Source organism: Phymastichus coffea, unplaced genomic scaffold, assembly GCF_024137745.1.
Source record: "Phymastichus coffea isolate CEN01 unplaced genomic scaffold, Cenicafe_Pcof_1.1 PCOF00048, whole genome shotgun sequence".
Classification (NCBI taxonomy): Eukaryota; Metazoa; Arthropoda; class Insecta; order Hymenoptera; family Eulophidae; genus Phymastichus; species Phymastichus coffea.
The window spans coordinates 1,842,219-1,865,411 of record NW_026706859.1 but is presented as its reverse complement, the minus strand read 5'-3'; the positions used below and the strand labels follow the sequence as shown (position 1 = coordinate 1,865,411).

The 23,193-nt window shown below is 38.0% G+C and overlaps 1 protein-coding gene across 7 annotated transcripts in view; it reads left to right on the top strand.

Moving 5' to 3' along the window:
- LOC131665269 (whirlin-like) overlaps positions 1-19,160 on the top strand; it is a 59,207-nt gene extending 40,047 nt beyond the window's left edge. For 3 of the 7 annotated variants that reach the window (XM_058937050.1, XM_058937053.1, XM_058937049.1), the window contains 5 exons: positions 9,733-9,942; positions 13,016-13,318; positions 14,536-14,614; positions 14,840-15,124; positions 15,447-19,160. In XM_058937050.1, the coding sequence (XP_058793033.1) occupies positions 9,733-9,942; positions 13,016-13,318; positions 14,536-14,614; positions 14,840-14,982 (735 nt within the window). In that variant the 3' untranslated portion in view covers positions 14,983-15,124; positions 15,447-19,160. The remainder of the gene's footprint in view (positions 1-9,732; positions 9,943-13,015; positions 13,319-14,535; positions 14,615-14,839; positions 15,125-15,446) is intronic. The other 4 variants (XM_058937055.1, XM_058937052.1, XM_058937051.1 and 1 more) reach the window with 3 other exon arrangements.
- The last annotated feature ends 4,033 nt before the right edge of the window (positions 19,161-23,193 follow it).

Genomic DNA, 23,193 nt, shown 5'->3' with positions numbered 1-23,193 from the left:
ATTTCATCGTTCGGTCCTTATTCGCACTTCACTGCGCTTGCTTTTTCATCTTTTTCTGTCACTGAAGCCTATACTCTTTTGTTATTTTCTTCTGAATTCTACATTTTCTTCAAAGAATTATTCCTCTTAAAAACACTCGGAAACAATTGCACTTGACTTTGAGCGGGCAACCCTTTTCCGAACGGGTTGCCTCGTTAAGCCATTCGTCGTATAACTTGTCGCGTTAAAGGAAAAAAAAAACCGGTTAAAATATATGAATTCCCAGGCTCGCGCGCGTCGCGCACCGCGTGAGGTACCGTAAATGCGCTAATGTGAGATGCATGTTTTTGCGTACAGTTATTCTGCCTAGTAATAAACGCAGCTCTTCGCTATGAAGGGCTTGCTTGCTTGCTTGCTTGCTTGAACCCCAAGTGCTTCGCGTAAGCCAAATGTTACGTGCCCTTCTAAAACATTCCGCGGAGTATTAGCTCGAAAAACCAGACAATCGAAGGACGCATTTATCACGTTTCGACATTGAAACTCACAGCTCGCGCTGTGCGAATGACATTTGCTCGTCACACATGCATAACATTGTGGAGTTAATTGTGAACAAGAGTGAACGTGACAATTATTCGAACAGTTTGAAATGGCAGGTTTAGTTACTTAAGCAATTATGAAAATGTATCGATGAAATAATTGTATGACGTAAAGATTGCGTGCAGGCAAAATACATGGGAACAAGTTGTACATTTCAACTTGGTTATGATAGAAAGACAAAATATCGAGGATGACATATCGCAGCGACATGGAACGTTGTAAGATCCTAAAGAAAATTTAGGGAGTCAGGATGAAAAAACAAAAGAATTGGAAAAAAAGCGCGAGCAAGTCGATCCAATTTGTCTTATCAGCTGCGAGAGCAAAAAAAGCTCCAAGGCTCAGCTAATGAAGGGAGAGGCCAATGAACGAACGTCGCCAGTTGCGAAATGAAAAAGCCGCAATGTCGCGTCCCGTGCGACGATGGGCAATCTACCTGCATCTGCTATTTCCGTGTTTCGTCCGCGCACGAGCTCGGTCCTCGCAAGATTAGATAAATGCCAGCCCGCTCGCATCTTCTCTTTGTATATATTTTTTGTTTGTTCACGCTGCGTATCCGATTTCTCGTCGCACGCGCTCCCACGCGCAGCCACTGGAAAAGTGTCGAGCGTTTTCCCATAATTACTCCGTTTCGTAGATATACGCTGTACGCTGCGCTGCTGTCTCTTTGGCCGCGAACTCGCTCAGTTGCGTGGATATTCGTTATGCAATTTGCCGTTACGGACCCTCAAGTCCGACACGTTTTATAAGCGTGTTACACCCACTCGTCTGTTCCCCCAAGGTTCGCTCGCGGCGTTCTATTTTTTTTTTCTCGCCGGGCCACTGACGCGCATTCGACGCGATGTACTCTGCTGTATCCGTATCGCTCTTGTTGTCGAATAAACACTATCTGTTACTTAGCTATCGACGCTCTTTGCTCCGCTTGTCTCTCTCTCTCTCTCTCTCTCTCTCTCTCTCTCTCTCTCTCTCTCTCTCTCTCTTCGATACTCTTGTTTGTTGACGATAAGCACGGCTATACCAATTTTACACACGCGCGATCTTTCCGAAATTAAACCAAAACATTATTCTATCTCTATTTCATTTATTTGTTATGAGTTTTACGGTGAAAACTGCTAATTAAGATTAGGTTTCACAATTAAATAGTGACTACGTTCTAACGATATGCTTTTTGAGTTCTTTTTATTATTCTATTAATGTAAATCCACTGTCGACGCATTAGGCGCGATTATACCAAGAGAAAGTAGTGGTTAACTGGATTAGATAAATTATGAACCGCCGTAAAGTCGAACACACGAAAGTACCGCTAATAATAAAAAGTTGTGATTTGAAGGGTTAATAAAAGTGATTTAAAGCGTCTGGGTCGTTATTGTTCGATCACTACAATAGAATCTTCTTGAGCAATAAAAATTGTTTGAAAGTTGGAAATCCCGTTGGATATTAATACTGTATAGTAAATGACTGGTCGGTGTTCAGATAGAAAGCCTAAATCCTAAATTCAAATATCCTAGATTCATGTTGCAAGGTATTCAACGATCACGAAAAAATGAGCGAAAGCACCGAGTGGCATAAAAAAGCGTACTACAACAAGCAACGTAGATAAGCGCGCTCGTCGAGTGTGGTTATTGAAGCACAATAGAAGCTGGCCAAAACCGATTGTAAGAAATACAGTGAAAAGTTGGCGCTCTAGTAACAAAAAAAAAAGAGAAAAAAAGAACGTACGTTAGCCCGGGTAACGAGTCAAATTTTATGCTCCGCTCCGTTTTCCCGGAAAAGGCGATTTACGCGAGCTGTTTGGTCGCGAGGCATTGCGATTTTTACAGCCCCGTACTACTATACGTTTCCTGTCGTTTTGTAACAGGCCGTGTCAATCGGCAGCGACCTGGCCAGTTTCACGCGTGGTAAAAGAGCTGCAATAACCCAAGGTAGGCAGCCAGTGCAAAATGTCAAGTGAACGTCGAAGAGCGATGCTCTGTACATGGATTTTTTTCGTCAGTCGAGCGTGGTGCGCGCGCGCGCGCGCGCGTCCATGTAGCGTACACACGTGCGGCCAAGTTTTGCGTCAGCTCGCTCGGAGATGTTTTGATCGAGATTCCGCGAGTGTCGATTGCGATGTGATTGCGGTGATTGCGATGATTGCGAGCGCAGAGAAAGATAAGTGCACGGGCAAAGCTAGGCGCGGCACCGCTTGTTAGTTATCGGGATAAGAGAAGCTGAAAGTTGGAAAAATTGGGTATAATTTGGTATCTGGCGGCCGACTCACCTGAGAATCGATGCTGCAAAAGTGGTCGTTGTGCTTCCGGCGAGCGGGCGATTCGAGCGCGAGAAACGAGGTCGAAGTAGAAATCGGCCGTTGTGTCTGAAAGAGCTGTGGCAGCAGCACGCGCACGTCGTACGGCCGCAAGCTATTCGTAAGATGCCGAGCGAGCGAGACCTCGGTGTTGGAGCTGCGCTGTTGCGGACTGGACTGACGATCTCGCGAGACTCGCAGCACGGTGGCGGCTGAGCAGCAGTCTATACCTGGTCGGCTGGCGTGGAAGGGGCAGCAGCTCCAGGACCAGGTGCGTAGGTGCGAGGGAGAAAGAAAGCGCTGACCGAGAGAAAGGTCCGACCGTATCTCTCTCTCTCTCTCCCTCTCTGCTGTACACCGTTGCCAAGTTGCGTGTTGTCCAGGCGCAGAGCCTGCGTACGTTGCGTACGAGCGAGTCTCCGTGGAGCCACCGCTTTTGACTCTTAGCTCCTGCAGCCGCCGCGTCGTTTTTTTTTTTTTGCGCGCGCTCTCGTCTCGTTTACGCCGATGGGTCAATCGGGCCAGCGCATCTTTGATCTGCGCGCGCCCCGACTACGCCCAGCCTCGCTCTCTCATTTTTCCTCTCGTGTCAGAGAGGAGCTGCACTGCCTACCGCAGTCGGTCAGGACACACACGTACGCGCGCACGTCCGCTTTCGTTTTTTGCGCTCTCCTCGCCGATCATCTCGGACTTCTGTCTCTTCCTCGCATTCTCCATATATACCTTGCCGGCTGCACCAGTAAACGTTGCGAGCTTTTGTTTTTACGCGAAATCCCAGCCGTATTCGCCGTTGCAGGATAAACTTGTCCTCCCTCCCCTCGCGTTCGCCAATGTTTTGCTCGCTGCGTGTAGCTTTCTAATTGCGAAAACGCAAAGGTTGCGACTGTTAAACAAAAAAAACCGAACCGCGTAGGAACCCGCCGACTAACGAATGATAAAGCGTTACGTCAATCCTTATAAACAACACAACGGTGACATCATCATTGTTTACGGTTTTAATACTTTTTTCTCTTTCTTATTCGAAATAGCTGCGTACGAGATGCGAGTGAATTGTTAGTTGTAGAGAAAATGAAAAAGGATGATTGAGAAGAGGGAAAAAAGGGAAGGTGCGAGCTTCTATAGACAGGGTAATTGAAAACGGTGAACGTATCTGCTCCGTTTCTCTGCTTCTCGCAGGAGGTGGGTTCAAGCGCATATATCTGGTAAGCGTTAATTAAATTGATCCGAGGCGAAGATTTTCGTTTCCGTATTTGCTCGCTTACGAGCTCTCGGGTCACGAACGAGGGTACGGTGGCAGGCCTTGACGATGCGTACTCTGCACCACGCTATTGTTACAGAATAGTCGCGTTTAATGCGTCCGCCAGGAAAATTTTCGCCCACGCGCGGCAACCCCTCTTAATTGCTCGCCTCTCTATCTCTAGAGAGAGTCTCGTTAAGAGCCTGTACGGCTCACCTCCAAAGTAGAAATCTCAGCGCGGCGATGGCGTAAGCCGTGCGTTTATCATAGCTTCGGACTCTGGCTACGTTGCAAATCGATCTGCGAACTGCGAGCAATTGGTCGCCTCGCGCGTGACACGCACTCGTCAACTTTGCCGCAACAAAGGCTGTCTATCCGACGCGTGAAAACCGTTCGAAGATAACAGCGCGCGCAGCCCGGCTGTTTCCATCACTGCTGGCTGGCGCGCGGCAATTTGCTGACAATTTGCAGACCGATGCAGCGCGTGCTTTCGCCGAAGAAAACGCGAATATGGGATAATTCGAGGCGTCGAAGACAATGAAATAGAGCGCGCGCGACGTAGACTTGCGCACGCGCAGGTCACCGGCTGTGTGCAACGACGAAAAAACCAGCAGCGCTTACAGTTAGACGGGCAATAATTGATAGGAGCAAAAAGTCCGTGTGCACGCGTCCGCGCGAGTAAACAGAAAGGAAGTTCTGGCCGAGGCGCGCTCGCGCGCTCATTGCCTGCGAGAGACACGCAGCGAGCGAGAGAAGCAGAAAAAGGCCCACACGCGCGGCTTACGAAGCGCTAGGAGCGCGAGGAGCTCGGGGAGCATGGGCGAGAGAGGAAAAAGTCGTCTCCTAACGGAAGAACTGTGCATACAAATGTTATTAGAAGCAGCCGGTCGTTGATCCCCCGCGCTCGCCTCTTCGCAGTTGGGCGCGTGTACGCGCCGCCTAGACCAGCCTAGACGTGTCCGGTTCGCGGGAAATCGAGCCGTGAGCGTAAGCGCCTCGGCGTCTCTCCGCCGCCGCGGATCAGCTTCTCGCGCCACTGACGACTCACCTCCTCGTCTTCTGACTCACGGCCATGGCTTATCCGGAGAAATGGATGCGCACGGATAAGTATGCCTATCCAGCGGCCCGCGAGCCTCTTTTCCTTCTTCTCGTTCCTTTGCTATTTGTCTGCCTACGTAGCCACGCTCGCGTGCTCCACTGGCGTAAAGAGGAGATTCGGAGCAGCCTTTTTTTCTTCAGCTTGTTGAGGAATTCAGGAATCAACGCTTTTTTCTTCCTCTTCTTTCAGCGTCATTCGCAGAAGAGAGAGTTGGATGCATCACTATGTTCGCGACTATCACTCTGGCGTTTTATGTAACGTTGAGCGAGCTCTGTGAATCCGCGTTCATTGCGCGATTTATCAGCCGAATCGTGAGAAAAGGGGCCTGAAATTTTCGCATCTAATTATCGCAGCTACAGCGTAACGCAAAGCTTCGAGTATTGAAAGTAATTTTTAACGATCATTGCCACGTAATCCTAGATTTGCGCATTTACTCACTGTGCAAAGTATCTGCTTCCGATACGCATCATATGGTCGTTTTGCGATCAATGTGAACTTTACTTTAAGCTTGCAACAATTTGAAAGGCCGACGTTGGCGCTGATGTGCTCTACGGCTGAAACGTAAAATTGGATCCCCGCGTTCGCATGTTCGTGGATCTGACAGCTTTAAAACGAAAGTGAAGCGTCATATTGCCGACATTTACATATGAAGGTGTCTGGTTTCTCGTATTGGCGCTACCAACAATATTTCTTTTACGTGAATTCTCAAATAACCTGTGAATTAGTCAATTTCGCGCTGGAAGTTTTATATCCGTAGTGAAAGTGCGTTGGACTTATTTTATACGTCGTAATTTTTAGTAATGAATTGCAGTGGGTGCAAATGATATCGAGACTATATCTAACATAGATCTATGCTCGGATTTTACATTTGCGCGTGCTATAGTGGCATGGCACTAAGGTACTGTAGCAGTTCCATCGATTGAAATCATTCCCGAAATCCAAATGCATGCTTCAGTAGCCGTCTCGTGCTCAGACCACCGAATTTCTCATTTCTTCGAATTGAATTTCTCTTTGGTGAACATATGTCATTCGAACTACTCAAACGTTTTTAAATATACAACTCCTATGTACGGTATTTGGTTCGCCGTCTTTATATTCCACTATAAACCTTCATTAGAAATTCTCTAACGCGTATGAATAAGTGAAATGCTGCTCTAATTATCTTTGTAGTTCGAGTATACCCGATATGGGACTATATTTAGTTATTACAGTTATCAAAGTCAAAATATCGATTTTCGTTCTGTTTCGCAAAATTAATCATATATACATACATATATACATACACGACTGAAATACCTGAAACGCATCCACTTTGTTCGGGTTGATTAAAAATACCATGACTCAAGCTAGAGAACGTTGAAAATAAGTTATTTTATCTTATTGGATGCATCTAGCTTATGCAATGATACGAATATCGACCGATATATTCGAATAATGAGATGCTATTTTTCAGCGCGTTTCAAATTAAATATCGCGAACGAGTGAGAAACGTGTATAGCAACTCGTGAATAAGAGAATTTATTATTCGAGCCTGGCATTTGTTAGCGGTTGTTTGTTTGTCGGGGCGCAAACAATTATCAATCTTTATAACGGTGCTCAGCAAATAAATCCATCTGAATATCTGACACGTTGGCGCGCGAGTCGAGGTGTAAGTAAAGGTTTTTAGCGAAATATTCGTTGACCCGGGAGGTGGATTGAAATATAAGTTTGAAAAGCTTCATGAAAATTCAAAGTGTTGGAATCTGCTCGCAGAAAGGGCGACTTGCATGGGTTGTTTACGATTATCCGCGGTAGGGACGATCTGTGCATCAATTTCCACGCTGTCGTGGCTTCGTACACGATAATACGGAGCGAGTCAGCGAGGATAATTTGCATTGCTCTGATTATTGTTGTGGGCAAGCTTGCATGCGAAATCGGGGCGTTTTATTGACTAATCGATGCGCGCGCCAGGCATCGCCAAATATAGCGGGCCCCTCATCAATCTTGCGGCCGTGTCGGGCGAGTGCTACGTAGCTTTTGGTCTTCTTTTGCGCTGGAAGCGCGTCGATCGGCGAGAGAAAGGAAAAGCTGAGAAACTGCTTGGCGAATCTCCGAGTGAGTTTTGGCGCTCGGTTCGGCGTTTGTCGGAGACGCAATATACTTATATACATATCGAGGCTGCCTGGATCGAGTCTCCGCGGTACATAGGAGAGAGCCGTTCGAGTGGTATTATACGGAGGCGATCGACCCGCGCGCGGCCGAGAGAAAGTCTTTCGCGCCTTTGTGACGCGCAGACTCGAGGCGCACATCCGGCGGCGTCGGCCGGCGCGCGATTAACCGCCAGAAGTAGGTCGATGGTTGAAACGGTCCGTCGCGAGAACTCTGTGTATTACGTGCATGTGTGTCTCTGGCTTTACATGTACATGCATAAGCATATCGCGGCTCACCCGATATATTATCTTTGTGCTTCGAAGTGACTCAACGCGATCCGTTTTGTCCTTTTTTTCCTCGCACCACTTACGGAAACAATCATTCGATTGTTACAATGCTCTCGCAAAAATGGAAAAATGTGCGCTACGGTATCGAAGCGGAAATAATTGCTTTGTACGGCCACTTTGTTGCGCTTATGCGTGCTGGTCGAAGCGTATACAGTAAATTTATCGGCGATTAGCGACTCAGCTTGTCGCTGCTATCTCTTTCGTCAGCTATAGATTACACTTTGATTTAAACTTTATATATTACATATATATAAAAGTCTTCTCGCTTGTAAACATCTTAGCGAATAAATGGCTTTGTCAAATACTACACGATCAACGGTAAATTCAAAACGAATGTGTAATTGCAACCACCTCTTCTTTGCATTATATCGATGAGTTACGAAATACAACAACAACAACAACATAACAATTAATGCCTCTATAAAACTATAGGCTGTTATGCAAAAATGATAGATCGTAAAAACAAGTTGTAGAAAAGTTGAAAACAAAGTGCATTTAACCGGGTCCACAAGCTCAACTCTTTTGATGAGTTTGTGAGATTTAAATGTATACCGAAAAGGAGGAACCAGAAATCGTTTGACAACAATCAAGGAGGCATAAAAACGTCTCATTATCGGCGCAGCCGCTCGCATCCTCGCGGCAAAAGAGAGGAAGAAGACCAAGTTGTCGTGCGGCGCCAGATGGGTTTGGCGTTCTCGATAGCAAAGAAGCGCATCGCTCGACCTAGACATTAATTCGCAATAAGTAATTGTCGGTTGGCGCTTGTTTATTTACGTACCTCAGCGGCACATATCGTCACGTATCGTCATCGCGCGGGTAAACAGGGGAAATAAGACGTCTCACGGTACGCCTAGTTTGGTGCCGATGATGATCGACTTATAATATCGTTGCCTCGCTCGCATGTAAATATCGTATTAAGTGTGTGCACGTCCTCCGTGCGGAAGACGTGTACACTTAATAAGAGCCATGACGTTATGGCGGCAGCGACGGTGCACGCGATATAAAAGTGAAACTCATATCGAATTAGCCGATGGGACGACGTGTATACGTCGACTGGCTTTCTCACCAACCGTTCATTACGCGATTTCCTTCCTTCTTGTTATTTCTAAACCTTTGCCAGATGGCTGCAGACAGTTCCGTTTCACTTTTATGCCTGTAGTTCTTCTAATAACTTTTATCGCTACGGAACTCTGCTCTCTTGCTATTAGGACACGATCGACATTTTTAGTTTCCGTTAATGCACTCCAGCCAATGAATTGTCAGCGACGAAAAAAGCTATTAAAATTATAGGCCTCCATCGAAAATTCTTAGTACGCGAAAATATGAATTTTAAATTGTGACCTCGATTCAATTACTTCTATTAGCTCTTCAAACTTGGAATTTTGGACACAGTCCAACGCTTTCAATTTTCCATATAATCCATCTACTTTTGTTCGACAAAATGGTTCTTTTGATCAGAAAACTGATTGAAAAATTGTTCAATTGAAATCAAAAGTGTCTGTTGACTGTTTTTGTGCCCATTTACGTCAATAGATTCAATGTATTTATTTAAGGAGTAATCGATATCTTTTTTTTAGACTTTACTTTATACTTAACGTCTAGAAAAGGCCAAATTAGTTGATTAAATTAAATAGTCGCAGCAAGAAAAAAGAATAAAATCATTTTACTGAATGGAACTTTTTGCAATTTTAAGGTCCTAGTACATGAAACAAGATGATACTAGTAATACAATTTGAAAAAATTGAATATTAAGTAAATAAATATTACAAAAAGATAGACGAGTAGCTCGTCAAAAGAAACCAGTAATGAAGATGAGGAAAGCTGATAAATATGTTTGTTTTCTGCTTTTGTTCTCTGTTTGTCTCTCTGCGTGTCTCCTCTCCCCCCTGTGCGTCGTCAATGGACTGCGACAATGACAATGAAAACGAACATGAAAATGAAAATGAACAAAAAACAAACAAACTGATGGTGTGCCCCGTATCCGTCATGCGCGTTGATGTCACGCTGCAATCGCTCTTGTTTGACGATGAAAAATAAACAAAATGAAAATAAAACAAAGGAGAGCGACGGCGGTTGCGAGGGTAGCGACGCCGAGATGGTGATCGGTAACGGCATCAGGCGCGTTCGCGATACCACCGACGACGAAGATGATGGAAGGAAGGAGAGGAGCTCGGAGAGTGGCGGTGGTGGAGGTTTCGGTGGTTGGAGGACCCATCTACTCGATGGGCTTACGCAACGCGTCAAGTCCTGGTATTGGGGCAGACCCCTCGTAAGTCCCTATCTATCTCTTTCTCTTTCATTCTATTTCTCTCTCTCTCTCTCTCTCTCTCTCTCTCTCTCTCTCTCTCTCTCTCTCTCTACTATCTCTCGCGCTCTTTCCAACACTCAGCGTCTCTTCTCAATGTCTTATTTAACGGTCAATCCTTTCTTCTAATTGGCACGAGGATCTCTCACAGTCAGATACTTCTTTCTAATACGTATACTTACTCTAAAACAAGTTTTCACCTCTTCTGCACTTGCTGGTTTTTTCTCACTATTTTTTTTTCTTTTTACCTTACCTTAAATTTTTTGTTCCGCGTATTTTTTGATATTAAGTAAAAATTGCACACTCAGATGCGTATGTGATACACCGAAAACATGTGAGCACACAACGCGCACCTCAAATGTTTTTTCGATATACCGTACGTGGGCCCTTGACTTCATGCAAGCTCGAGGAATCGAGCATGTTTAAAATCTCGTCCCACACACGTCGAATCGGAAAATAAAGTTAGATACGTGTGCGAGAAAGTGTTTTCGTCCACACGAAAACGTCCACACGAGGATGAAATTACTTTCTCGCATAGTATCCAAATGTACTATTATTTACTTGCAATTTAATGAAAAAGTTTGAAATAAATGCTGTAAGCTTGATAAAACTGGTATATTATTATTGAGCTATTATTGAATCACGACATGAAAACGATGCCTATATCGATGTAATTATTTTAAAAATATTGCTGAATAACTTTAAGTTATTTGTTTCATAAAATTTGGTAACAAAAAATAACGTTTATTTATTATAGTTTGTTGAATATAAAATATTTGATATGTTATTCGTTGAACAAACTACATGATTTTTTTCCAGTTACTGAAACTCTCAAACGGTTCGTTACAAGATTACAAATATTACACGGAAAACACTTTTAACATAATATAAATCACAATGAAAATGACATGCAGTTATACTCAATACTCAGCATAAATTATTATTTGTATGAATTTTAATTATGTGTTATGTATAAGTTTATAAAAGTATTTAAAGGGAAATTGCAAGTAAATAGTACCATTTTCGAATAAAATGACTAGCACGCTGAATGTCTCACTGTTTCAATTCTTTTATTCAATATCGGAGGAAACTTCCATTTTATACCAGTTTGAATCAATTATATTCGTTAAAAATAAATATGTGAGCTAAAAAATCAATAACATCTTATTAAAGAAATATCAACCTATTATTATCAAGTTTCGAAAGAGATATTTAGAGAGGCAAGAGAATCTTAAAAACTAAAACGAATCAGTAATAATAGTCATGATTAGCAGCTAATTTTACTTTCAGCATGAATATCACTTGGTTTAGACCATCTTTTGAAATATTTTTATAAAATTGTAATCTATAATAGAGTATACGAAATGATATTTTAACTATAGAACCTCACATAGTTCATAGTCGATTCAAACACTCATATTTCAGTGAATTGAAAGTGTACATGTTTTTTCCATGTTTTGCACTAGTTTTTTTGTATTTTTTTGTGTTGACACATTATACTTCTAGCACGATACATATTACTTAGATATTTAGATTGCACGTTCACATGTAAAACTATTTGTCACAAAAATTATCTCGATTATATTTATTTTTTCGAGATTTATTTAGATAAATAGTGGTGAATTATTATTCATTACTTTGCTGAAATACTGAAAAATGTGTGTATAATATAAATACAACAAAAATATTCAAGCAAAAATAAGCCACAGCACACACACTCTGACATTAACACTTTCAATATCACATCGGAAATTTAGTGTTTACTTTACCGCTTGAGTGATTTTAATATATTATTTGGATATTTTTAAAAGTTTGTTAACAGTAATAGGTTACTATGTGTTTTTATTCGTACTTTTTTTTACTTAAGCAATAGTTTCAGCAACCGTGCAAAGTAGGCAAGTGTAATTTGTCATTTCTTTATAATCATAGCAGCATGAAAATGAAAATTTGAGGGATTGAATTTTAGATAGAAATCGTTTGAATAGTCCTGTACCTTAGTTCTTAGCGAAATAGCTAGTTTTAGATGAACTTAATTTCCATTTGAAAAAAAATGTTAGTTTGGTTGTGTGTATTGAAGAATCGTTAATATTGTTTCATGTGAAAAAGATGAATTAAGTACGAGACCTACTGTAGGCACTGACAATAGTTATTCAATCAAATGACTGATATAAAGACAGTAGAATCTGTAAAGATATTTTGCAAAATTTCTTGAGACGATATTAGGTTAAAGTATAATAAGGAACGTCGCGCGAAACACCACCACCGTCACGACTGCCACCACTTTCCGAAGCACCAACCAATTAACACCCTGCCACTACTAGCCAATATTCAGCAAGCATGACTCTTAATATATATTCATTCATCTCTCAATACTTACTTGGAAATGTGTATTATACACGCATTGTACGTATATTATATTAAACCCTTATTATATCTCATAGGCAACCACATCTCTCTTTTTTCTCTTTATCTCTCATTTTAATTATATCCACGTACATTCTTGTAAACATCTAGTACATCTGATTTAGCCTACATTGTACCATTTAGACTACTAATAATAGCAATTAGTTTATTGTTTTCAGTATGATTTTTTCAATTATTTACAGGCGCAGTGATTGTGCCTTAGCGTGCAATTACGTGCTTCGTAGCATATACATGGCGTAAACGGCCGCTGTCCACGCGCGACTCTGCACTTTAGCTTTGCCTTACACGCGAAGTCTCTCACGAGAGAGCAGATTCTCCATTCGGAAAGTAAAAGAAAAGACGGCAAGCCAGAAGGAAGTGGCAGAGTCGCACTGGGCAGAGGTGCAGCCTACTAGCATAGAGAAGTGCAGCCGCGCGATGAAGTACCGTAGCAATGAGTAATGAGCGTATACAAGTGCCGCTATAGGTCGCTTCAAAGCGTGCATATAGCCAAAGCAAAAGCAAAATAAGTAAAAGAAAAAAAAAACTAACATGAAAAATGAAGCAAGAAAAGAGCCGCTCTGAAGATTGACGAGCCTGTCGCCCGCGGGTGCGCCTCTCTTTGTTTTTCCAGGAGTATACGCACAAGCTTTCACGGAGTTATGACATACAGGAGGCCCAGCTGCTCGAGGAAGGCACTGGCCGAACTGCCGGTAGCGTCACCGCAGTGGGCCCGCCACGGAGGCATCATAGCGCTCAGAGGTTGACCGCTCGAGGCGACCTCGCTGACCGCCGCGAGGAGGATGCCGCCATCGTCGTGCCCGACCAGCAGGGCAACCTGCGTATCATCGTCAAGAAGAGCAGACCGACGCTGGGCATCGCCATCGAAGGCGGTGCCAATACCAAGCATCCTCTGCCTAGGATCATCAACATCCACGTGAGTGTGCTGCTCTCTGCCTCTTGGCAGGCATTCCGCACGCGTTCGAGGACAAAATGCCTTACCACCTGCGTATGCGTTGTTTGTCCCCCTTGTCCATTACCGCTCTGTCCGCGTCCAGTCATTTTGTTCGCGTGAACGTTCACGTGACCAGAGGACAAAGCATCGTGGACGGGCATCGTAGTTGGAAGCAACAAAACAACAGCGTGAACAGTCACTAACCATACATGCGCTTGTATACGTACATACGAGTACGTGTGCACGCGCGTTGGCGCGTTGGCGCGTTTGCGCGTTTGCGCGTTTGCGCGTTTGCGCGTTTGCGCCAGATCATTATCAAGTTCTAATGTGTTTTGGTGCCAAATGATGCAATTTACAATCACGCACACGGCAAAGTAGCCAAAGCATTAGCACAAATCAAAACGCTACTTCCGCGTTTGAAATTTTCAATCTACCGAAATACAACTTTTTCATTACTTGCGTGATATAAGGATCTCTTATACGAAAATAAAAGCAGAAATTGACGGAAGAGATACCGATCTCAATTGCGAATGGTATTGCGAAAAAAAGTAATAATTTCAACAAAGGAAGCCACAATCATTTACTCAAAATCTCAAAGGTCGACGCACGCGAGTAACGCGTGCAAATTACGCCGTGTCATCGCATCGAAAAGCGCCGATCATCATTGCTGGTCTGCGCTCGTGAGTGACCTCCAAACGCGAGAATTTAACGAAACAATAATGCCAATGAAGCGTGATAAGGAAACAATTTTTCATCCAGTGCGCGGATGTAAAACACCAAGTCAAGCTTATCGATTTCCGGGTTAACGAGGCGAAGCAGAAAAGTCTCGAGTTGAGAAAGAAAAAACACAGTAAGCCAACGATGAATGGGACACGCAAAGTCTGTGCAGGCTCTTGGACATAAAGGAAGAGGCCTCGCCCAAAGACTTTCGCACGGTCTAGATCGGCAAGCAAGCAGCCGACCGGCTTTTCGCTTATTGCTTCGTTACAGAACGATGCTTCTGCATATTAAGTCACTCCGACGAGTTCTTAGCACAGAAGAATTGAAAGCTCCGTTCGTCATATAATTTTTCTCGGATATATACTTGACATTTTGTCCTCGAATTTCTATCCGAATTGCATTCGCTTGGAATAGCTCGGAAATCGAAAGGGCATTGTGGACGACATATTTCATTGCCGCTGACGTCTCTTTGCAAACAGGATAATGGCGCTGCTTACGATGCTGGTGGTCTGGAAGTTGGCCAACTGATCCTGGAGGTCGACGGTCGCAAGGTCGAAGGTATGTTATGATTAAAAAAGTCAATGAATAATCTCTGCTTTCAAAAGGCTTGCACGGCAACTGCAATAAGTATTTTGTTCCACGAGGAAAGCTTTAAGCTCGATTATTATCCTTCTTTATGTTAAGAGACACATCGATGCAAATTTTGATCGTAGAACCGATGAAAGCTTGCTATGTTGTTCTTTTAAGAGTAATTTATCGGAACATTGGTATTTGGTTATTCAGGAATGCACCATCAGGAAGTGGCAAGGTTGATCGCGGAATCATTCGCACGAAGGGATCGCAACGAAATAGAGTTCCTAGTGGTCGAGGCGAAAAAGAGCAATCTGGAGCCGAAACCAACGGCTCTGATATTTTTGGAAGCGTAGCAGGAATCTCCCACCTCCGAGCCAGAGCCACCATAGCTCGAATCGCCGGCGAGGGGCCGATGGTCAGATGACGAATACTCGAGAGGCGAATATCGCAGTGGATGAAGGATTAAATTTGTTTCAAGTTTAACCTTCGATGAAGGTTCATATTTCATTTTGGCTCTTGAACCATATTTCATTTCGTGAATTGCCTTTTTTCTACCTTTGCACAAACAGTCGTATGTATTTTTATCTTACTTTCTTTATTTTTAATTATTTTTTAATTACCTGTTCGAGCTTATTCTAACCTACTTTACCATTATTAATGTCATTCTTGACTTTTAAGTATGTGTGTATAATATACATGGATAAATGAGATGCATTTTAAAATAAAATCAATGCAATGCTACTTCGAAATAAATTATGATGAATTTTTTCAACCAGTACCAGAAATAATCGTATAATATTGTATATTCTTACTACAGGTATTCAAACAAGCAAATAAAATCATCTTCAATACTGCACCTTTCGAGCGACGTTTGGCACATCATCCTTTCATATGGCCGGCGCAGAATCGACTAATTATTCGAGCAAACTGGCTTCGGTGGTGGGATACGAGCTGTCCATAAGGACACATTTATACAATGTACAGATGCATGGACTCTCACTTTGTCTGCGGAAATAGAACAAAGTAAAAATACAAAACTGTTAAAGACATTTCTTAAGTGATCCGAATCTCATAAGTGCGCGTATGTCACAAAGCCGATTATTATTAGATTTAGAAGAATAGAATAGGATGTATAATTTATGAGTAAAATAGTATAAATTAATAAATGTAGAAGAAAACCTCGATATGCACGTTATACCATCAGTACCTAAAACTTTATTGAAAGAGAAATGTTTATCGACATCATTTCCTGTGCCAAATATTAACAACTTTCCGGTACTATGTACATAATAATATAGCAAAGAAATCTGGTGTTGAACCGTTGTGACAAAAATATATGACTGATGTGAATTTTTCTGTCAGTTTTAATGAAAAAAATAGAGAGATACTGATAATCTTAGAAAATATACGTTGCTACGACAAAGTATTGCACTTACTGTTGACTAATGTTACGTTACAATAAAAAAGTCAGTTTCAAGGAATAAAAATCAAATTTTATACCAACGAAAACTAATCTCAAAATGTACACAAATTATTTTTATTCCTTGTGTTTGATTTTGTACACTGTAAATGGGAATTGTTGAAGCTTATGAAGTTGTATACTGTGCATGCGGATGTAAGTGAAGTTCTTGGCTTAAAAAAAAAAGAAAAAAGAAAAAAAAAGAAAAATAAATAAAGTTGTATTCATAAATTTGTAGTCACCTTAGTTATCTGAGAAAATTTTACTTATAAAATAAACTATGATTTAGAAATACAAAAAAAAATAAATAAATGAATAAATAAATCAAATCAAATGATTGCAAAACTTAATAATTTGATTGAAGTGTACCATTTCTAATTTATTAAAATATCATGAATGTAATAACAATTTTTCAGCAAGAAGAAACGCACATACTATGATGTTTTTGCAACATTAGTACAACCAGCTGTGGAACTATCTTTTATTTTCGTCATTATTTGTTTTTTTAACATGCTTGTAAATTTGTTTGATAACTGTACTGACTATAAGCAGAAAAGAATCTATTGCATTAATTGTTGATGTGCCAAAGTAAATAGTTAAGTCAAATATTTGATCGTTGAGTATAATGTACTACATATTAGGAAAAATCATTCAACAATTAAAAAATAATCACGTGATGAAACATTTGATATAAAATCAATAAAGCGTAAAAACATTTCCAAGTTGTTCGTTAAAAAATGATGTTTCGAAATATAAGCTTTGTAAAAATTACTCGATCATTTTTTTATATTTATGAAAAAGCAAATAGAAATGAGTAATTTATTATATTTAAAATTCATAGATTATGGTTATTAATATTGTAAATGTGATAATATTTTAAAATTGTAATGCAGAAGGTGTAATGTTATGAACGATTTAACAGCGTGGAACGTCTTACTCGATTTCGTAGCACGCACAATGCTGATTAAAAAATAATATAATGTAATACTAAAAGAGCACTGCTTTTTACAAATTGCGTCATTGCACATAAGAGACCAAATTTATCAAATTAAGATTAATATGCAAAAGACGATTGAAATAATTTAAGCAATCCTAAACTGTCAAACTCTCTGATAAAGAAAGACAATGTAAAAAAATAATGGCAATGTTTACTAAACTTTCAAGATATATAGCCAAATCGAGAAAAACGAGAGTCATTAATTGTATATTAATCTGTCATCTTATCAAATTGTTTCGATAGAAACTCTCGTAAAATGCTATAAATAGATTGTCAAAAACTATTTTTCTGCTCAATACAAAACATTTGCACATTATTTTCCCATTCTACATTAACATTCATCTATATGTACATCATTGTATAAACACACTTTTTCGGTAGACCTTTGCCTCAGAGTTTCTATCGGAATAATTTAAAAGGTCGCCAAAAAGAAAAAGAATTAAATGAAATAAAAGTTTTCTTTCAAAGCGAATGTTTTTTGAGAATCATGAGATATAAATATTTTTATAAGCGGCTTTCGAAATACGCGCTGTGTCCGAATAGCCAAAGATTTCAGCTAACATATCTGAACAATGCCTTATCGCTTTGTGTGTCGAATAATGAACGAAAAACTATTACTAAAAGAGCATTTCACGCCGTAAAGACATTTCGACTCAACTTTGATAATTTCGTTGAATTGGACATGGAAATTGAACTCGAATTCAGCATCAAAACTTTTTTTTATAAATTTTCGGTTCTTGCTAATATTTAAATATCAATTGTACCTCAAGCGATTTAAATAAACGAAATTCGTATAAACATAAACCATTCTATGTAGGCATATTTTTTTTAATTATTGAAGTAATTTAAAATATTAAATATATAAAATATTATGAATGCGAGCAATTTTAGGTAAAAGATCTCTTTAAAATATTGTGATGAAACTAATGAATAAATGAACTTATTACACGAAATATTATTCGAGCATGTGCAAGGAATATTGATATTGCCTTTTATTCTAGTGCATTAAAATAAATAAAATAATTCATTAAACTCAAGATATACAATTGGATCATTGTTAATCTGTCACGAGCTTAGATTGAATAGCCAGGAATGTTATAGAAGTGCATTATTTAATTTGTTTTATTCATAAAGACAATGTGAAATAGAAAACTCTATATTTATGTCTTTAGTTAATAGTTTGTTGAAAAATTCTAGGAGTATAGTTATATTCGACATTTTATTTTAGGCAGAAAGTTGATGTTGAAATCGAGTTGATCATTTAGAAAATTAATTTATACATAGTAAATAACCAGTTTTCTAAGATAACATTGAGAAATAAAAATGAAATAGTTAAATACGACATTACTTCTGTGTATAATTATCAAAAATTTTATGATCGTAGGAAAAAAAAGTTATAGAAACTGATCATAGCAACTAGATGAAAATATTCAATAAAAACGTAAAAACGAAGTTTGGAAGAAATAGAAATAACAAATATAATCGTACGCGATACCTTTATTTCAATTGCTATTAAAACTTCAAAAGTAATTATGATTTATTTTACATTTCTCATATTTGTGAATGACGATATCTTTCACAAACGTAAAGTCATAGACAAATTATACAATTTTATGAAACGAAACTTTTAAATTACAAGCTTTAAAAAATAAAGCTTGCTAATGTTTGAACGAATGACCAAATTTTAATTTATAATCATTAAAGAAAACGGAACTAACTGATGAGCATAAATATAAATGTTACAAATTTGAGTATGAAATACAAACAACTCTTTATTCACAAAATTGTATGTTCGACGATATACAGATTTGTTATATTTTGTTTGTCCGTATTTCATATGGTTATATAGATATTTTATAGCAAACTGCAGACTTAATATTTTAGTGCGCATAAATTATTATAAAAAACCATTCGTGAGAAACGCACGTCAAATGTTGCATACCAACATATACATTTAAAATATGATTTACTTTAACACGTCGTGATGTCAAAGCATGGTTATGGTTATGATTATAAAAAAGTGATTATTAATACGATTATTATCAATTATATTATTGTAATTATAATAAAATGTTCACACAAAAATGCTTTTCAATCTTTTACCTTTTTATAGAAAATTATAAACTGATCGTGTCGAGTTCTAAAAAAAAAAGAATGTTTCATATTTTGATTAGTAATAATTTAATAAAACATTGTTTCAATTGATGTCAGTAATTTATAGAACGAGTTACTCTAGTTTTATTAGAAAAAGTCATAAGTTTTTTAGTAAGCATATCGGCACTAAGTTAATTAATTTAAAAAATTCGTAATATACAATTATATTTTCTTACATATACATTCCTCAGTAAAAGATTGAGAGATTATTATAGACCACAATATGTTCATAATCTATTCACAGTTGCATGCATAAGTTTTTGGCCAGCCTATACTGGAATGATCAAAAATTTAAAGTTTTGTAGCTCGCTCGGTATTAGTCGTTGGTGAACCCGCGGGGCTCATTTTGAAGGGTAAAGCAATACCTTTCATATTTCGCTGGTCTTTTTAAACGATTGAAAATAGCATTTTTTACACTAAAAAAATTGGATCACATTTTTTCATTTTTTTCAAACTGCAAAAAACACTTTATAATTTTTGAAGGAGTCTACAGATTTTTAAAAAATAAAATGGAATAGATACATATTTGCCTCTTTTTTAAAATGAGTGCAACAAAATTCTTCTTTATCGAGCCAATTTAAAGTTAAGCTGATTTCATTTTTTAAATCACTCTTTTTTCAAGTTCGTCTATCTTCAAATGCCGATACCATACAAAAAAAACTCCTTAGAAAAAGAATGTTTGTTTTTTCAAGAAAAATAACTATGTACTATTAAAATTCTATTTTGAAAAAAAAAAAATTTTTTTTTTCATTTTTTTTATCGTAATTTTTTTTCAATCTATTAAAAATGAAAAACTTGCGTTATTAATTAAAAATTCGGGACTTTCAAATTATATTTAGATTATTTACTCTTCACAATAAACATTCACAATAAAATTAATTTTTACCCTGCTGATTTTTTTCTCTATAAGGATATATTGAAAAGAAAAATTCATTGATTTCAACTGAGTTTTAACTTTATTACACGTTCAGAACTACAAATTCTACATTTTTATAGATAAAATATTTATAAAATGTATAACAATAAAGATAATGTAAACTATAAATTTAATATAAACGTACATTTTTACAACAAAACAATATTATATCTTTTTTTTAGTTAAGTAAATTATTATGAAGACTATTAACAAACGAACGGAAAATCACTTTATATCAAATAAAAGTTAGAATGTATTTTAACATTTTGTTGAGATGCTTTTCGATTTTATCACTGCCGCACATCGCTGAGGCATTGATTCAATTAGTTTTTTAATTATTTCTCAATCGTTTTTACGCCATTCATTTTGTACTTTTTCCCATAGCATTCTTTTATTTGAACAATTTTCTGCACCTACTTTTACTTTTAATACCTCCTACAAGTGTTCGATCGGATTCAAATCCGGAGATTGACTCGGTCATTGAAGAATACGAAGCTTCTTGATTTTGAAAAATCATTAAAGTAGAGGAGATGTATGCTTAGGATCGTTGACTTGTTGGAAAACCTATCCTCGTGGCATATTTTGACGTGCATAGGGAAGGTATATTATCTGCCAAGATCTTTTTATAAGTTGCCGAGTCCATAGTATTATCAAGTTTTACAATTAGACCAACTCATTATTACGAAAAACCTCCCCAGAGCATAATATTACCTGAACCACGTTTTACTGTCGGTATTTGATACCGAGAATTGAACCTGGTATTCTTTGGTCGTCGAACATACCTCCTTCCATCATTCCGAAATAAATTTATTTTAGTTTCATCTGAGAAAAGAAACTTTTTTCCAATCTCGTATTGTCCAGTCTTTATGAGCCTGAGCAAATTCTACTTTAGCTTTTTTATTCTTGACACTAATCAGTCGGTTTTTAACACCAACACCCCCAAATAACCTAGCTTAATTTAGTCTGCGAGAAACAGTGCTGCGACTTATATCGACTAAGTTTTCTTCGCAAAGTTTACGATCCCTGCTTGATCCTTAGATTTAAGCGTGATTCTGGCAAGATTTCTCTAAGTTCTTTGTTTTTATATTAATCGTACAGGAATCGGGTCAGAAAATTCTTGAATTATTAGCGAGGTTAAAGGACACACGTTTTCGCCGTCTGAATTATCTGACAATCGCACCGTAATTTTAAGCTTTGAGTACACACGTTATTCTTGCCCGAATCTGCGTAGGCATTCACATTTGCAATAGAGCGGAAATCAATGAATTTTTCTTTTCAATACATCCTTATAGAGAAAAAATTAAGCTTATTGTGAATTTTTAAGAGCAAATTATCTAAATATAATTTAAAAGTCCTGAATTTTTAATTGATAATGAAAGTTTCTCATTTTAATCGATTGAAAAAAAAAAATTACGATAAAAAAAATGAAAAAAAAATTATTTTTTTTAAATGGAATTTAAAAAGTAGATATTTATTTTTCTTGAAAATAGAAACATTTTTTCTCTAAGAAGTTTTTTCTATGGTGTTGATTAATACAAAACATCTCAAACATCTAGATAACCATTCATAAATTATCAAGTGTACGATTAAATCCTATATTAGTTGTCCATAGGAATAGCGTATATCTTGCAAAATTATTACTCAATACACGAACGTAGATTTACGATATTGGCAAAAATGTTTACTTTCCTACAAACGCTCACATCGTCGTATTTAATACTACGATTGGATTTAAATAACGAAAGAAAACTAATCATTTCATAGAAATAATTAATAAAATAGTAGGAAAATGCATTTGCGAAAAATAAAATAAATCTATGAGTACAAAATTAGTGCATATGAGTCAGAAGCAAAAGAAAATATAAAAAAAAATAGTAATAATGAATATGTAAAAAGCAAAGATTGAATAAAATATATCACTTTTATTCTATTCATTAACAAATTATACACATTTTATAAAAGGATCTGCAAAAATTCCAGAATATAAAAAGAAATACAATAAGGAAAGAATATGAACCGAAAGAATAGACATTTGATAAGATTGATAAAATGGCCAACGATAATAGAAGAAAAGCTAAACGAAAGGAGGCAGCATCTTCGCGAGGAAGTAAGATTTTGCAATTAAATTGCTATCTTATATCTCATGGAGATATTAACTACCTTAAATTACATAAAGCTTTATTCTCTTTTGATAAAGGACAAAAGGAAAATAGACCTTCACTAACTCAATGTATTCACTGAAACAACAATCTCAACATAAACACCAGGTAATTATAGAGGACATTGTTTTCACCTCACCCTATAAATTTGTGTGACTATAAGCAAAACAAGGAAATATTCCCGCACTACAGAGTAACATGTGCAGAGGGCCTTATAAATGTCCTGTGAAGTTAAGTAATATAGAAAAAGTAATATATGTTAGGGATAGTAATGCTCTTGCCGAACATTTCACGACAGAGATATATGCTAGTAAGATTTTGGTAATCATAAATGATGTAAATATTTGAATAAACCAAGTTATCCAATAAGCACATATCATACGCGCAATCTAAATCGAAATTCATGTAGAAAGGTTCTAGCACAGACTGGTATACTGAATACACCCGCTGAGTACTGGGACTTCCCCGGAAATTTTAATGATTCAATTGTTTTATTTATTATATTTTACAGAATTTTATTTTACGTTTATTCGACCCCATGTACAGGTGTAAATACACCTATACAGGATACAATGTTATATAGTGTTACTGTATGAAGTATGAATCTATATTGTGTGAAATTGTAATTGTCTGAAATCTATAAATACAAAATACAAAATATATTTTTTTAAATATGAACATTCATATATTTGTCTATATTTTCAAACAAAAACATCATACAATCTTCTTTGCTACTCTTTTAATTACACACCGATTTTCTACACTTTTCAACATTTCTCAATGTTTTTCAACTCTGTCCTCATTTTTGTAACAAATAAAAATGTAATTATGAGCGGTTTGAATTACTCTGCAGTGTTCATTTTATATACGTCAATTCAT